The sequence below is a fragment of the Microcaecilia unicolor genome, chromosome 12 (genome assembly GCF_901765095.1).
Source record: "Microcaecilia unicolor chromosome 12, aMicUni1.1, whole genome shotgun sequence".
In the NCBI taxonomy this organism is placed as follows: domain Eukaryota; kingdom Metazoa; phylum Chordata; class Amphibia; order Gymnophiona; family Siphonopidae; genus Microcaecilia; species Microcaecilia unicolor.
Window position 1 is genome coordinate 93,445,789 of NC_044042.1, and position 18,617 is coordinate 93,464,405.

General features: G+C 45.7%; 1 protein-coding gene across 8 annotated transcripts in view; it reads right to left on the reverse strand.

The window, feature by feature from the left end:
• Positions 1-1,310: 1,310 nt before the first annotated feature.
• The window catches only part of MAPT (microtubule associated protein tau), a 344,430-nt gene continuing 327,123 nt past the window's right edge, over positions 1,311-18,617 (reverse strand). For 7 of the 8 annotated variants that reach the window (XM_030220780.1, XM_030220786.1, XM_030220784.1 and 4 more), the window contains one exon: positions 1,311-1,921. In XM_030220780.1, coding sequence (XP_030076640.1) covers positions 1,706-1,921 — 216 coding nt within the window. In that variant the 3' untranslated portion in view covers positions 1,311-1,705. The remainder of the gene's footprint in view (positions 1,922-18,617) is intronic. The other variant, XM_030220782.1, reaches the window with a different exon arrangement.

Consider the following 18,617-nt stretch of genomic DNA (forward strand, 5'->3'; position numbering starts at 1 on the left):
CATATTATGATGTCTGGGAAATAACTAAGCTGGGGAAGACTCCTGTGTTAACCTGGCAAACATTTATATCTAGTAACTGCCTGGAATATCTGTAATTTGTGATAATAAATTCTGTAGCCACTGCTGTTAGGAAAAATAAATCAGAAAAGCCTCTCTTCCTTATCACATACACAGGTTTGTCTGGTTTTTTTAATGAAACATTTGAATAAAAATCCAGTAATTCTAGATTCTAGTGATCCTGAAAAATACATATACAGAGAGAAATGTTATGTGTAGGCTTCTTATATTACTGCCTGTAGGCCACAGCCACAGGTCTAGGAAATGGACACTGATGGTGTCAATACACCTCATAATGGGGGAGCAAGGTCATTAGTGCAAAGGGTTTAAAGTATTAAATTTAAATCATAACACAGTAGGAAACAGCAGCTGCTAAGATTAGGGCAAATGAAACACAGAGAGACCTGTTTTCAGTTTAAACGGAACCTTATGCTGCAATGGCAGCTATCTTTTTGATCACTGCTGTAGGAACCAGGCTGCTCCTAGGACTTAAAAATTCAGGCTAGCTTGATCAGAAGAAATGGACTCAAGGCCCCTGTATCCTGCAACATTACAAGAAAATCTATGCCACCTCAAAATCACACTTTTTTTAAATCAAAGGAGTCTAAAGAAAAGTACCATTTGCTCATACCCAAATGGTTCCACGTTTGCACAAGATCAATTTCAATAATTTACTGATGTCATTCTAAGCCTCCCAGTTTGTGTATAAAACCCAAACAAGTTATGTGTGCATTGATTGCTGCTTTCACATCTCTTCATTCTCCATCTGACCCAATGGTAAGAACAATTTGGAAACATAAGAATCAAGTCACAGCAAAATGTGATTCCTTAAAGCAGAAAGAACACAACCAAACCAAACCAAACCATACCTCCTTTTTAAGATGTGACATCTTTTGTAATTAAGGAGGTATTTTTAAAGGCCTGTTTTATGTGCAGAAATGGCTCTTACAAAAGTTGATCCAAGAAAACAGGAGGAGCCTCCATGGAGAATCAAAGCAAAACAGCAAAAGTAGAGGCTGACAATTGTGCAATCCAATAGGGAGATAATATCAAGAAGCAGTTTATTCAGAATATTCATATCAAGGACCCTTGAGGCGCCGAAACACGGACCGTGTCGGGTCCTTGATATGAATATTCTGAATAAACTGCTTCTTGACATTATCTTACAAAAGTTGTTCAGACTATATGCAGGTAAAAACACGTGCATGCACATGTATTCACACAAGTTTCTCTCAACTGAATGAAGTTGTTCCCAGGGGCTGGGGCGAGGTTAGTATTTACATGCATGTGTGTGTGAAATAAGCAGGGAAATGTATCTATATATGTTCTCTGGGGTAATTTTCAAATGAAAAGTATGCACAAACTTTCCTTTTGAAAATTGGTTTAACTTAAATACATACTTGCCGCACAAGTTAGACAGCCTGTTATCAAAGTACCCAGTAAACAAAAATTAATTTGCTTTTTCCTATCTGGGACTCACTTTATACCAAATCAATTTTATATCCTCTGAAAAAACTCTAAAATCAGGTTAGATCATTAGCCACTTATTGGAAAACTGAGAGCGACAGTTGTAAAAACAAGCAGAGGACGGCAACATTTTGCTCTTTTTTTTTTTTCTCTTCTCTGTGTGTTAATGAAGGAAACAAGATCACAAGCCCTGCTTGGCAAGAGAGGCAGACACTTGATCAGCTAATGTAGAAAGCTGCGGTGAGTCCACCATATTGATGCTGCTAGTGGAAGAGACGTTGCTAAGGCGACGAGGGGAGGTTTCACTGGATCTAGTTGGGGACTGGTAGACAATTTCAGCACCATGGTCAGTCCTGGCTTTGGCATTTTCACGGAAGGTCAGTTTATGACTTTCTATCTGTAACAAGAACATTTGGGAGAGAGAGAGAGAGAGTGAGTCAAAGGGTTTTTTTTTTTTGTATTTACTTTAATAGCTTGCTGAAAAAACCTGGAGACTCATGAAGGGCACACAGATTTACTTGTTTAGTTCAATTTATACCACCATCTTTCCAAAGAAAATTATCCAAGTGTCTGAATATTAATTAGGGACAGAGAACCTACCACCTCTATGACAGAAATGGGTTGGGGGATCAAGATTCTTCCACAATGCATAACCACTGTACTTAGGTTTCCAGGTCAAAACTGCTCATCACTGACTGTAAACCAATTCAAAGCTATTTGAGGATTTATGTGAAATAAGATGGTTGTTTTAATCCAATACCCATGTTAGTTTTGAAAAATGGAAACGTTTGAGGAAGGAACCAACATAGTTTCCATGGCGCCAGTAGATGGTGTAGCAAAGTTACTCACCTGTGGCAGAAACTCTCTGAGAACAGGACACATCCTTACATGTGAGTGATGTCATTTGACAGAGCCCAGCACAGAGCAACTGTGCAGCTTCTTCTAGAAGCTTTTAGAACTGAATGCCGAACATGCACACATGTTTTCCGCTCTGCCCCGCCCCCCCTCCCACCCCCATAGATGCATGGGACCAGGCAGTCTATTCCTAAAGCTAACAGAATTACAATTCCTAGGGGAGGTGAGTGGATACAAGAGAATATGTGTCCTGCTATCCTCGGAGAACACCTGCTACAGGTGAGTAACTTTGCTTTCTCTGAGTACAAACAGGCCATCACATTTTCACATGTGGGAATCCCTAGCTACCAGGCTGACCAAAACAAAAATAGGGGGGGAGGGGAGGAAGAGAACAAGACCTGCTTAAGGCTATGGCCTAGAACATTTAGTTGTAATTTTGATGCTTTTTTTGTCAGCCTGGGGGAGGAGGGGAGTTGGATTCTAGTCCCTGAATAAATTCTGAAGGACAAAATTGACTTTCGTGACAGGAGGCTTGCTCTAAACAGTTCCATGGGATAGGAGAAGAGTGGACGTGGTCCCTCTTCACAAAAGTGGCGACAGAAAAAAAAGCTGGAAACTACAGGCTGGTAGGACTCACTTCAGTTATTGGAAAAGTAATGGAAGTGATGCTGAAGGAAAGGATAGTGAATTTCCTGGAATCCAATTGATTATAAGATCTGAGACAAAGCGAGGTTACTAACCTGTAGCAGGTATTCTCCGAGGACAGCAGGCTGATTCTTCTCACGATTGGGTGACGTCCGACAGCAGCCCCAGGATCAGAAGATCTTCCTAGCAACAAAGTTTGCTAGCTCTCGCGTGGACATGCGCGAACCGCGCATACGCGACCTTCTTCCCGCCCGTAGTGCGAACGTGCTCCCCAGTCCAGTGAAAAGCAAAAGATAAGGGAAGACACAACTCCAAAGGGGAGGAGGGCGGGTTTGTGAGAACAATCAGCCTGCTGTCCTCGGAGAATACCTGCTACAGGTTAGTAACCTCGCTTTCTCCGAGGACAAGCAGGCTGCTTGTTCTCACGATTGGGGTATCCCTAGCCCCCAGGCTCACGCAAAACAACAAACATTGGTCAATTGGGCCTCACAACGGCGAGGACATAATTGAGATTGACCTAAAAAGAAAAAACTAAATGAGAGTGCAGCCTGGAACAGAATAAAAATGGGCCTAGGGGGGTGGAGTTGGATTCTAAACCCCAAACAGATTCTGCAGCACCGACTGCCCAAACCGACTGTCGCGTAGGGTATCCTGCTGTAGGCAGTAATGAGATGTGAATGTGTGGACTGATGACCACGTCGCAGCCTTGCAAATCTCTTCAATAGTGGCTGACTTCAAGTGGGCCACTGACGCTGCCATGGCTCGAATACTATGAGCCGTGACATGGCCCTCAAGAGTCAGCCCAGCTTGGGCATAAGTGAAGGAAATGCAATCTGCTAGCCAATTTGAGATGGTGCGTTTCACGACAGCCACGCCCCTTCTATTGGGGTCAAAAGAAACAAACAATTGGGTGGACTGTCTGTGTGGGCTTGTCCGCTCCAGATAGAAGGCCAATGATCGCTTGCAGTCCAATGTGTACAACTGACGTTCAGCAGGGCGGGTATGAGGACGGGGAAAGAATGTTGGCAAGACTATTGACTGGTTAAGATGGAACTCCGACACCACCTTTGGCAAGAACTTAGGGTGAGTGCGGAGGACTACTCTGTTATGATGAAATTTGGTATAAGGAGCATGAGCTACCAAGGCTTGAAGATCACTGACTCTACAAGCTGAAGTGACTGCCACCAAGAAAATGACCTTCCAGGTCAAGTACTTCAGATGGCAAGAATTCAGTGGCTCAAAAGGAGGTTTCATCAGCTGGATGAGAATGACATTGAGATCCCATGACACTGGTGGAGGTTTGATAGGGGGTTTTGACAAAAGCAAACCTCTCATGAAGCGAACAACTAAAGGTTGTCCCGAGATAGGCTTACCCTCTACATGATAATGAAAAGCACTAATCGCACTAAGATGAATTCTTACAGAGTTGGTCTTAAGACCAGCCTCAGACAAGTGCAGAAGGTATTCAAGCAGGGCCTGTGTAGGACAAGAACGAGGATCTAGGGCCTGGCTGTCACACCAGACGGCAAACCTCTTTCATTTGAAAGCGTAACACCTCTTCGTGGAATCTTTCCTGGAAGCAAGCAAGACTTGGGAGACACCCTCAGAAAGACCCAAGGAGGCAAAGTCTTACGCTCTCAACATCCAGGCCGTAGGAGCCAGGGACTGGAGGTTTGGATGTAGAAGCGCCCCCTCGTTCTGCGTAATGAGGGTTGGAAAACACTCCAATCTCCACGGTTCTTCAGAGGACAACTCCAGAAGAAAAGGGAACCAGATCTGACATGGCCAGAATGGAGTGATCAGAATCATGGTTCCACGATCCCGCTTGAGTTTCAGCAAAGTCTTCCCTACCAAGGGTATGGGAGGATACGCATATAGGAGGCCCTCCCCCAATGAAGGAGAAAGGCATACGACGCTAGTCTGCCGTGGGCCTGAAGTCTGGAACAGAACTGAGGGACCGTGTGATTGGTCTGAGTGGAAAAAAGATCTACCAAGGGGGTGCCCCACGCTTGGAAAATCTTGCGGACAACTCTCGAGTTGAGTGACCACTCGTGCGGTTGCATTATCCTGCTCAACCTGTCGGCCAGACTGTTGTTTACACCTGCCAGATACGTGGCTTGAAGGAACATGCCATGACGGCGAGCTCAAAGCCACATCCCGACGGCTTCCTGACACAAGGGGCGAGATCCGGTGCCCCCCTGCTTGGCAACCTGATTGTCTGTCTGAATTTGGATAATTTGGTTGGATAAGCCGATCTCTGAAAGCCTTTAGCGCGTTCCAGACCGCTCGTAACTCCAGGAGGTTGATCTGAAAACCTGTCTCCTGGAGGGACCAACATCCTTGGGTGTGAAGCCCATCGACATGAGCCCCCCCCACCCTAGGAGAGATGCATTCGTAGTCAGCACTTTTGCGGCTGAGGAATTTGAAAGGGACGTCCCAGACTGCTCATGCCTACCTCCCCAAAGCGAGGACAGACAATCTTCTGTCCCTTGTCCCCTGGGTACGAGCGTCTCAGCAGATCACAGCTCGGCAGGTGTTGAGATTGCTTGGCCACATGGCCTCCACAGTTCACGTGACTCCCATGGCCCTTCTCCACATGAGATCTGCTCAATGGACCCTAGCTTCCCAGTGGTATCAAGCTGCGGGGGATCTGGAAGACGTGATCCAGATGTCCACAGTTTTTCTCAGATCCCTGCTAATCCTACTCCTCCCCAATGATCAGCAACCAGCGCGCCAAACATTGGCTCACTGGACACGGCAAACCCTACACCAGCTCCGAGCTGGCGTTAGGGTTTGCAGGTGGTTCTCTAGCCCCTCTACCCTCCCTGGCATCCCCTCCCATGAATGGAGCGCTGGTGGCCCAGTGGGCCGCAAGTCAGTCTTCTCTCCACCCCACTCCTGGTGGTCTTAGCGGCCCTTCCCCACCCCCTACCTTCGGTGGAGGAGGGAGATGGCCTCCATCATCTTCCATCGGTGCTGCCTCAAAAATGGCTTATATGGTGTGGATGCACTGGGCAGGGCACCACAATTTTCTACCTCTAGAGAAAGTTTCAGTTTGAAACTTGAGCTCCTTCCAGCAACGTGAAGGCATCACATCAGGCAAGAAGTTGCCTGAGCATGGCCAGGAAGGAACTGCTCCTCAGAGACAGACACCAGTAAAAGAGGGGGCTCAATCGGTGTGGTCAGGTCCATAGAAGGTATCGGGGACTGAATCAGAAAACTAGTCCTGGTCTACAGGAGGCTGGAGTCTCGGTGCCAAATCCCTGAAGGGGGAGGGAGGAGCTACACAATCAGTACAAATACTTTATGGGTACTTGCCCAGTGACCTGGTGCTATGCTTCGATGGGGACCAGTGCTGATGCTTCTCGGCCTCTGCCCAACACACGGCATCACAGCCCCACAGCACTGATGAGGACGACTTCAGAGCACTACTGATGCTTGATGTCAAGGCAGGCGGAGACCTCCTTGATGCTGATGCATCTCCTATATCTGATGCAGCTCCAGGGGCCATGGGGGACCAATGTTTCCAATGCCACCTGGACTTGTAGGCACCAAAAATATTTCCGAACTGCTCCTCACGACTTTAGTGGTTCTTTTTGACATCTGTTGACAGATTTTACAAAATAGAAACATTATGGTTGGGCCCTAAGCATGACAAGCACCAATTATGAGTATCTGTAAGAGACATGGTCTTGCCACACCAAGAGCACTTTTTAAAACCCTTGCAAGTTTTCTGGGATATACTGGGGAAAATAGTCAAAGTGAAATCAAACAGGAGTTTTCTGAGTCATGTTGGGCAAAATAGCTGAAGTGAAATCAAACAGCTTAATGATGAAAAAAAAACATCCTGAACAGAGTGCTCAAGCATAAGGAAGCGGCAAGCTGTGGAAAAAATACAAGGGAGGGGACAGAAAAAAAACGCTACTAGTTCCACAGAGCACTTACACAATAAAGAAAAAAAGACTATTTTTAGCCAGAAGGTAGAAGAGACACAAGCTGAGAGAGTGATGGGAGAGTACATCTTCACTGCTCCGTGGATGAAGAAAGACTTCCTTGTCCCACTTGGCGGCTGTGTGCAGGAAGACACACTTGCATGTGCAGTGTGTGGTTCCAAAATGCTTCTAGAAGAAGCTGGAAAATGCTCTGTGCTAGGCTCCATTGAAAGACATCACCCACATGTGAGAATGTGATATCCTGCAGAGAACAGCAATTTCTAAATATTTTCCTTCAAGTAAGTACATGTTAAAAAAAAAACACTGAAAACTGTGAAAATTGTCCTTTGCTCTCACTAGTCCTCCAGGACCACGAACAGGTCAGATTTTCACAATACTCATAATGAATATGCAAAAGTTTACATAATGGAGGTAGTAGGTATGCAAATCTCTCTCATGCATACTCATTAGGGATATTCTGAAAACCTGGCCTGTTGCTGGCCCTCAAGGGTGTAGGGTATAGTTTCCAGTGGAGCTTTCTCCAAAGACCTACTGACTGGTAAAAGCGCCCATGCTGTTTAAACCATGTTTATTATAATATACAAAAATTAACAACACAAGATACTATCAACAATAACAGTACTGTAAGTAAAACAAAAATCTCCGCCAAGATACCTGACTCCCACCACCAACATAAAACCATTCAGTTGCGGTTCTGTCTGGTGGTTTAGCCATTCAATATATGGCTCCGGGCCAATGGCATTACAGTGTCCCAAAAAAGTGACCACAACTGAAGATACCTGTTGCCTCGAGCAGAAGCAAAGTCCTGAATGTCCTTGCGCTCCAGCACACTCAAGAGTAATCAGAGACACTCTCCAGTACTGAATAGACGGTGGAGCTGAGGAAAGCCATACTTTTAGAACTGCTCCCCCCCCCCCCCCCCCCCCCCCACAAGAACTGCACGTTTGAGGAAGGCTTTCATATCAGCTGGCACAGGCCCCCTCAACTGAAACAGGTCAAATAATAAAAGAGGTCTAGGAGTCCAGGTTGCATGCCAAAATTGTGACACATGTGCACATATCTGAATCCAAAAATGCCATATGGTTGGACACGGCCAAAACATATGGCCCAAATGTGCACCTGTACCTGCACACTTAGGGCAATCATCCACAGGTTGCAATGTGGAACAAAATGCTCTATGAGGAGAAACATGCAGCTGCATTATGAACTTAAATGCAGTTCTCAAAGATCTATACAAACTGTAAATTTGTAAGCACTCAACAAACAAGTTTTTAACTGGGCACCTTGCAATGGGAAAACCAGGTCATGCGACAATTTTGCTACCAATCTCTCATAATCAAAACTTGGCAGATTCTCCCGAAGGTGACCATGGTAATACTTGAGAGGCACTGCCAACTGAGCATCCAAACCAAGGGTCTCCACACGTGTTTCCCACACCACAGTTGATAGGGAAGCCTGTAGAAGAGTTGTGATATAGTATTTAAGTTGTATATATACAAATCAGTTAGTGAGAGGGAGTCCATGGTCAGCCTGCAGGGCAGCAAAGGGGCAAGGTAAGGGAATAGATAGTGGAGCCCCATTCTCTTCCACCAGAGAAAAGATGGGGAAGACCCCCCCCCCCCCCCCATTGGGTAAAAATGGGGATACAGTTGGGTTCAAGTGGAACAATTTACTCAGCCATCACCATGCTCAGTGGAGCGGAACTAAGACAGGGGCAGAAGCAGATCACTGCCAGTGATGCATGAAGCCAAAAACTAAAATGATGTGGCTCCAGAAGACTCCGTTCCATGGCCATACACGAGAAAAAAGTAGTGCCATGAAACCAACCAGTGAGGTGTCTCAGACAACTAGCAATGGAAAAAAGCTTGACATTTAGAACCCCAAACCCACCCTGGGGACAAGGCAAATAGGTCTGAGACATCAGGAGTCAGGGACGACGGCCCCACCACAGAAATTTGGTGACCATTTTATGCAAAGTTCCTGCTGAAGAAAAAATAGATGAACTTGAAATTTATAAGCCCACTTAGGGACAACAATCATATTATACAGTGCTACTCAGCCAATTAAAGAAAGGGGCAAGTCTTGTCACATCCGAAGCTTCGATTTTGTGGAAGCCCAGAGAGGGGCAAGATTAACCATAAGCAAATGAGTCAAATTAGATGGAATAAAGATACCCAAATACTTCAAATGGCCATCCACCCATTGTAGAGGAAACACCTCCTCCAAATTGGTCCATATAGATGACTGAATGGGCAGCTCTACTGACTTTTGCAAATTGAGACGGAAACCTGAATAATATCCAAATTCCTGAATAGTCTCTAATAAATGAGGTAAAGAATACTGTGGGTCGGGGGAAGTGACGTCACCGGGCAAGATGGCCGCCTAGTCCCGAAGCTCCGCTTTCCAGCGCCAATAAAAAGCTTTTAAAAGTAATAAAAAGTGGACCTCGGACGACAACAAAGCTGAAAAAGGCTGCCGGATAATCCCCTCTAATCTCAGGTGCAATGAGTAAAACTCCCGCGACGCGGAAAAAGGAGAGCGAGTGGTCAGAAAGAAATATGGCGGGAAAGACCGCCAAACGCAATGAATCGCCGGAACAGGCCACTCCATCTGACTCTGATTCAGCTCTGTCTGCCGCCGAACATCGCAACCCGCCTCCCAAAAGAGGTATTTTGAGCGAATTGCGTACATTCTTATCTAACATTCAAGAGGAGATAAAACAATCGAAGGAGGAAATCCTTGAAAGAATGGACACGCTGAGCACAGATCTTCGCGAATTGGGGGGCAGGGTGGAAGAGGCAGAACTCAGGCTGGAAGAGCAGGCAGAGACGCTAACCAAACATACAGATCAGCTGCAAGATCTTGAAAAGAAAAATCTGGAACTTGCCTATAAGCTGGACGACTTGGAGAACAGAGGACGCCGCAATAACCTCAGATTTCGTGGCGTTCCAGAAGGAGGCGAGACGGAGGACATAATGGTGATAGTGCAAACAATGTGTGCCACGCTGTTGGGCCATGAGGCGGGGGTCACGCCGGTGGAATTAGATAGAGCACACAGAGCTCTGGGGCCCCGAAGGGAACAGCAGGTGCGAGACATTATAGTGCGCTTTCATAAATTTGAAGTCAAAGAGCAGGTCATGGTAAGTGCGAGGCGGGCACAGAACTTTGAATATGGAGGAGCTAAGATACTGGTGTACCAAGATCTCTCACTGTACACATTACAACAGCGACGCCAAATGAGGCCTGCACTGGATGTCCTACTTAAAAACAAACAGCAGTACAGATAGGGTTTTCCCTTCTCCCTGAACTTTACGCTGAAAGGCAGCAAATATAGAGTGCGCTCGCTACAAGAGGCCTGGGAAGCACTGCATGCAGCAGAATTCGTGAGCACAACAGTCCCGCCGGGGGAATTAGCAACAACAACACGAGCTAAACTCCAAGGCTGGCAGCGAGCTCCAGGAAATGTGAGACGAGGCAAGTCCAAGAGATGAGAGCCCCGGCCTACAATCAAAGTAGGAGAGAAGTTGGAAACAACTGAGACCTGAACATAAAAGTAGAGCCATACGGGTCATGTCAATCAAACTAAACCTGGACTGGGGCTGATAATTTATTTAATTTAGAGCTTTGGTGAGTGGAACGAAAGAGGAGAGAATGAGCTAAATGTAAGCTGTACGAGATGTGAACAGGCATGGTAATGTATATAAATAACATCCGGGAGGGTTACAAAGAATGTTGGGAGGGGGGAAATGGTATTGAAAGGAGATAAAAGAAGGAAGAGAAATGTGGAAGGCGTGGGAGGGCGGGAAGAGGGGCTGGGATGTCCTGAAGAGGGTGATTAACTTCCTAGTATCCCACTCAGAGGACTAGAACCTCTGGTTGGTGTAGTATGGGGGGGATGATGGAGGGGATTCTGGGGGGGGGATGGGGTGGGGGGAAAGGGGAAAGGCTGTTAAACTATGATGATGTAACTGAGGGTCACACATGTATAAGTATGGGAGTCAAGGAATGCTATTGGCTTATATTTAAATAATAGAACACAATGGGTCACGACAAAGTTTATATCTTACAATGTAAAAGGATTGAATATGCCTCAGAAGAGACAGAAACTGTATAGAGAATTGCATCAGCTACAACCACAAATAGTATTCTTGCAAGAGACACACTTGCGGCGTAAGCATGAGCACCTTTTACGATGCCCTGGTTACTCAGGAGTGTACTGCGCATCCTCTGAAACTACAAAAAAGGGAGGGGTGGCGATACTGATTCACTCCTCCATACCGGTGCAGGTTAAACAGATTAAACGGGACCCGAGGGGCCGCTTTATCTATCTTCACATGACACTGAATCAGATAGACATCACACTAGCGTCGATATATGCCCCCAATAGTGGGCAGGTGGAATTTTTCACTAGGGGTCGCAATTCCTTGATTGCTTTTGTTAGGGGGTCCCTAATAATGGGAGGAGACTTCAATGCAGTGATGAACCCGGGGATAGACCGAACAGGGGTAACAAGGTCTGAGGGGAAAAAGGAGGCTCAGGCGCTAGGGTCACTGGTTTATTCCTTAGGGGTCCTGGACCTGTGGAGGCTGACACATCGGGCAGATAGAGACTATACATTTTATTAGCCGGTGCATGAGTCATACTCAAGAATTGACTATATCTTTGTGGACGCTGCATTGTTAGAAAGGGGATCAAATGCTGGGATTGGAAGTATGACACTGTCAGATCACTCCCCAGTATGGGTAACTCTGCCGAATATACAAGCTGGTCAACAAGATAAGAGATGGACCCTAAACACTAGCATTCTGCAAGAGGGTGATGTGCTGGAGGGGTACAAAAAGATGCTACAAGAATATCTAGAATTAAATGTGGATACAGGCCCAGCATTACATGTTGTTTGGGATACCCTGAAGGCAGTGTCTAGGGGTTATTTTCTACAACAGGCAAGCAAACGCTCAAAGGCGAGGAAGGCACTGATAACAGCCTGCCTGGGCAAAATACAACAACTGGAGAAGCAACATAAAATGAATAGATCACAGCAGGTGTGGCAGGAGCTGTGTATAGAAAAGATGAGGCTGGATGCCATATACTCAGAGCATTTAGAGGTATTAAGAGCTAGGCAGGGGGTGTGCTCTTATGAGTTCACTAATAAAGCAGGGCGACTACTGGCTACAAAGATACGCAGGCAGAGAGTAGATCGGATTATACACCAGGTTTGGGATGGGAGTGGTAGCTTGCTGAATCAAACCGAGAAAATACGTCAAAGATTCGGGGAGTATTATCAAGCGCTTTATAAACAGGAAATCAATCCGACACCCGAGGCGATAGACGAATTTCTGCAGGAATGCGAGCTTCCCAATTTGGCTAGACAGCATAGGGACCTGTTGGAAAAGCAGGTTACCCCACAGGAAATACAAGAGGAAATAAGTAGCTTGCCGTCTTACAAGTCCCCAGGGTTAGATGGTCTCCCTAACGAATTTTATAAGAAGTTTGCCCCCGAGTTAGCGCCGTTGCTCGCGGATCTGTTCAATCAGGTAGAGGAGGGGGAGGTTCTGCCGCTGACTATGAGAGATGCTTGGATAGCGGTGATACCCAAGCCAGAAAAAGATCACACCGAGTGTGGCTCCTACAGGCCCATATCGGTACTCAATGCCGATGTTAAGATATTGGCCAAGGTACTGGCCAAAAGGTTGGCGCCTATACTCCCGACTCTTGTACACCCGGACCAAGTGGGCTTTGTGGCCCATCGAAAGGCGATGGACAATATCAGGCGTACGGTAGATCTAATGCATCTGGCAAAGAGGAATCGGAGGCCCTTGTGTCTTTTGAGTTTAGATGCAGAGAAAGCCTTTGATCGCGTTCATTGGTCCTTCATGTATAGAGTTCTGGAGGTATTGGGTTTTGGAGCGAAGTTTATAGGTTGGATACAGGCGTTTTATACCTCGCCAAAAGCATGTGTTAAACTTAATGGAAATTATTCTGGGCTGTTCACATTGCATAGAGGAACGAGTCAGGGTTGTCCCCTGTCTCCTCTCCTATTTGCTATGGTTATGGAACCTTTTGCAGCACGGATACGGCAAGACCCGGGGTTCGTAGGGGCCCGGGTGGCAGAAAGAACGCATAAACTGGCGCTCTACGCAGATGATATCTTGCTATATGCGACACGACCCCTGATTACATTCCCTCGGCTTATGCAACTTATAGACGAGTACTCAGTAGTCTCGGGATTCAAACTGAACATGGCAAAGTCCGAGGCCTTGAATGTAAATATAGTTGAGGAAACGGTAACAGAGCTGAAGACATCATTCCCGTTCAGGTGGGCCCGGGGACAGATTAGATACTTAGGGGTTAAATTGACGGTACCACTATCAGAGCTTTTCTCGGCAAACTACAAGGGGTTGATAAAGACAATTGCAGAGGACATGGAGAGATGGGGAGGACTAGAGGTATCCTGGTTTGGACGTATAGCTATTATTAAGATGAATGTCCTACCTCGCCTCCTGTATTTATTCCAAGTGCTGCCTGTGAAGGCGCCCAGGCGATTTCTCGCGTCCTTGCAAGATCGTATTGTGCGCTTCGTCTGGGCAGGAAAGCATCCCAGATTGTCGCGAACCTTATTATATCAAGAGGAGAGGAGGATTGGGAGTCCCAAACCTTCATTGGTATTACAAGGCAGCTCAGGGAAAGGCAGCTATAGAATGGTATCAAGACTATCCTGACAGACAGTGGGTCCACTTAGAACAGCACTCCCTTGGAGAGACACCGCTGGGGGCACTTATGTGGTTGCCAAGATCTTTTCGCAAACTGCAAGAAGGCATATGCCCCTCAGTGGAAGTTACTCTCTACTACTGGGACAAATTATTTCCAGAGGGCAGGTGTGTGCTGTCCCGAATGACACCAATTGCTTATAACCCTTTGTTTCTGCCGGGGAACACTACGGGTGTCTTCACTCGGTGGTACGCGGAGGGAGTGCGAAGGTGGGGTCAATTGTACGATACTAATAACACTGTACTAACTTTTGCGGCACTAAAGGCGGAGTTCCCTGTGGTGGAGGGTGAAGAGTTTGCATACTGTCAGTTGTCACATTTCCTCCATAATGCAGCAACCAGAAAGGTCATGCAGCGGCAATCACTCCCCCTTGAAGAGATATGTGAAAAATTAATTGGATCCCGAGGGCTCATTGGGAAAATATATAGATGTGTCGCCGCACAGGCCCCAGGACATAGTAGCCATAGGCGGGCGTGGGAAAAAGAATTGGGCAGGACCATAGAGGAAGTAGAATGGGAGACTATAGAAAAAAGGGTGGTGGGTGTTTCTATCCATGTACCGCTCAAAGAAAATGCAGTAAAGGTATTATATAGGTGGTATCTTACCCCGGATCGACTTCAGCGAATATACCCGACGACAATGGGGCTGTGCTGGTGGGGATGTGGCCTAAGGGGAACCATGGGGCACATATGGTGGCGTTGCCTTAAAGTTAAGGCATTCTGGAAGGCAGTGCAAGATAGGCTCCAGAGTTGGCTGGGATGTAGGATACCTTGGGTCCCTGAGATGTTTCTTTTCTCTGCACCGGTGAGAGGACTGACAACTTGTCAACAGCAATTGCTGAGACAGGTGACAGCAGTAGCCAGAGTGACAATAGCATTGCATTGGAAACAAAAAAACAGTCCCCTCAATTACAAGATGGCAAAACAAATTAAAGTATGTGTGTGAAATGGAAAGGCTCACAGCCGCACGAAAACACCGGACAAGTCAATGGCACTCCACATGGCAGTTCTTTGTAAATGCAGTTAACTAGAAAAAGAGAGAGAATGTAGTTTATGAGTGTGAAGGACCAGAGAAAGCACTGGGGGATGGGGGAAAAGGGAGGGCTTTGGGGGGGGGGGGGGTGGAATTGGAGGGGGGAGAGAGGGGGGGCGATAGGCAGGGAATGGGAGGTCATTTATAAAACAATCAAAAAGTTGAAGTATATTCTGTATTTGATATGCACGGCAAACTTAATTGTGTATTCTTTGTTATGTAACTGGCACATTGCTATGTGCAAATTTGTATTGCGAATGTGTTAGGTACGCTATGTTCAGAATTAACAATGTTCAATAAAGACTTCTAAAAAAAAAAATAAAAAATAAAAGAATACTGTGGGTCATTCAGCGTAAGCAAAAGGTCATCCGCGAATGCCAAAACTTTAATTGAAAAATGGGAAAGATTAATACCTAATAAGGTTTCTAAGAATGGATCGATGAAGAGGTTCTAAATATAGTAAAAACAGTAAAGGTGAAATGGGACAACCTTGTCCCGTACCTCTGGCCACCAGAAAGAATGGTGAGCGCATTCCATTCACTACAATGGCCGCTTGATGGAAGGTATATAATGCCATTAATGTTTGTAGAAACCACCCCATAACATCCACATATCTCAACATGTAAAAGAGATAGTTCCAATTCACATACTCAAATGCTTTTTCAGCATCAAGACTAACCAATAAGAGTGGCAACCGAGAGGCCTGACTCTGCGCTACCACCAACAATGCCATCCTCACATTCTACACCAAATGGCGACCTCGAACAAACCCCACCTGGTGGTCCCCTACTAAGTAAGTCATTAAAGGAGACAGATGATCTGCCAAAATTTGAGCTAATAATTTGACGTCAACATTCAAAAAGGATATAGGCCAACAGGATGCAGGGTGATCAGGCACCCTACCTGGTTTCGGGATAAAAGTCCAAAGAGGAAAGGTTCTTTGCACAATCACTGCATCGTAATAAAGCGTAAGGGGGGTCACATATCTATGGGGCAAGAATCTTGTAATATTGTGAGGAGAAGCCATCTGCTCCAGGCGATTTATGGGTAGAGAGAGATTTAATTACCTGTTGGACTTTCTGAGCCTGAAAGCACCTTTCAATTGGGATTGCATAGCAGTGGTGAATTTCAGAAGACCCGAGTCCTCCAAGTAATTACTGAGGGACGGGCCCAAAAACTAGGGATCCGCAGAGTACAGCCTAGAATAATAATTTTAAAAAATCTTGAGGATATTTAGAGTCGGTGAACCTGTGACCCATCGGGCCCAACCAGTGAAGAGACAAACATGGTGGGTGACCAAGCTTTCGCAATACGCACGAGTCTACTCGCTTTGTTGCCATAGCGATAATAGGAAAACAGACAATGAAAAAATGATTTCTGTGTACACTCATGGATAAGAGAATTTAATGCAGCCAGCATGGCCATCATGGTTTCATAACTGGCCACAGAGGGGGTTTTTATATATGCTTTTTCAGTCATCCGGTAGTTCCACTCTAAGTGAAGAACTCCATGAGTAAGCCTTTTGTTACGGATGCACAAACATCAATAGTTCTGGCAAGTAAAACAGGCCAGGCTATTGTTAATGAGTATTCTTACCGATTATACTACATGCAAATTTGTTGCTGCTGACTGGCTAATTTATAAGTATCAAGGCTTTTGTTTTTTAGGAAACTGACATAGCTTCAGCCTTTTCTACATCAAGCAGTGTTAACAAAACAACTTGAGTCACTAGTGCATGTTTTCTTTCACCCTCTCTCTCATACCTCCTCCTGCATTATGCATTGTGATGCCATCACCTACTGTGCTTATTGGGAGAATATGGGCTTGTTTGTCACGTTTTAATCCTCTATAAGTGTACTGACCGGAGGAAAGGGAAAAAGCCCTCAAAAGCCAGTCACAAATGTGCTTAGTCCAATAAAAAGGCACCACCTACAACTTGTTTGTTAATCTTGAATTCTGTTGAAGTTCGGCATTTGAAACTTATGAAAACACGCAACATTCCTAATTCCAAAGGTAAGGCATTTCATTTAAGTTTTTTTTTGTTTAATCTTGTTTATTAACATCCAGAACACTTGCCAACATCAAAGCAAAGAGAAAAATGAGATTATTGGTACAAAAAAGACATTCAAAATGTATGTTTTTCTTTACATCACCCCCCTCTGCCCTTCCCTCCCTTCTCTCCCACTGCCCTCCCCCCGACATCCCCCCCTCAATTCCTCCCTCCCTTCCTATCCCCCCAATCACCCCAAACCAAAACAACAGTTCAAAACCCTACTTCGAGCCACCGGAGTGAGAGAGTCCCAGAATGGAGACCAAGTCTTACAAAACCGATCACCTTTCTTACAGGCCAGGTCCAAGATGCCCTTTTTCTCCATTGAACAGCAATGAATCATAGCCAACCTCCAGTGCACCACGCTTGGGCCTTCTGTAGTCAGCCACAATTGCAGGATTACCCGCTTTGCCATCAGGACAGCTCTCTTTAAAAAGGCTGTAAACCCCACAGGTGCTGGATTCTGTGTTCTGAAAAGGTCAAACAATTGGCTCGGGTGTGGCCTCCAAGTAGTACTCCAAATCTGTGATACATGAGAATTCAGCGCCACCCAAAAGGATTGCACCTTCGAACAGGACCAAAACATGTGTCCCAAGTTTGCGTTACTACTCTTGCATTTTGGACATGAGTTTCACGGATTGTAGCTCGATATGCTCCGTGTGGGGAAATTTTATACTGAATTTCTCACCAAGCCACATTCTCCGTCAGGTTATAGGTAGACTTGAGGCATACTGTAATTTGCTCTATCTTGAGATTAGTCCACAATTCCTGATTCCAGGTTTGACCCACCGGGGAACAATCATATTCCTTCAGTGAGTCTCAAAGTTCTGTGGAAATAGCTCAATGGCACCCTCAGTTGTGCATCCAATCCCAACATCTCATTCAGCTTTTCCCAGGATTCTGCAGTCAGGTAGGCTGAGGGCAGAGAATTGAAATAGTGGCGTAATTGAAAGTACGCAAATATATCTTTCTTGTCTTTAAGTCAAACTCATCACACAACCCCTCGAAAGATTTTGTAACACCTCGCTGTCACCACATGGTATAGATAGTGAATCCCACTAGAGGCCCACCGTTGAAATGAAATAGAGGATCCTCCTGCTGGAAATGCCAAGTTGCCCTGAATGGGCAACAACAAGGAAACTTCCCTATTCCTCTGTTGGAGCCTGCTTAGCCATCTCCACATAGCCCTCAACGGCGAGATTATGTGATTGTAAGGCCCCAGCTTAGGCAACCTTTCTGCTGGGGCATGTAGCCAATATGCAAAGTGCAGTGAGCCCAACAGAGAGATTTCTGTGGAAGTGCAGGAGAAGAATTGGGCAGAACAAAACCAATCAGATAAGTGTCTCATGCTACTTGCTATGGAAAATAAATGTAGGTCCAATAACCCCAATCCTCCCCTAGCGCGTGGCAGCATCACCCTAAACAGCGGCATGCGAGCCCTTTTACCCTGCCATATGAAAAAGTTGATCTTTTTCCGCAGCCAGTTTCTCTCTCTAGTACGCAACAATAAGGGAAGCATTTGGAATACATAAATCCATTTTGGAAAAAGGACCATATTGTATAGTGCTATACAGTCAAACAAAGTGATGGGGAGAGCCTGCCACCCCTGCAAAATTTCAGTCGCCCGCTGATTTAGAGGCTCCATATTCACTGTAAATAGCATAGAAAGATCCGTTGCGATGTGAACACCCAGATATTTAATTTTTGTCTGCTCCCACTTAAAAGGGAACGTGCCCATCCAATTTGACCTCATTTCCGATTGAACTGGCAAGGCCGCTGATTTTTGAAAA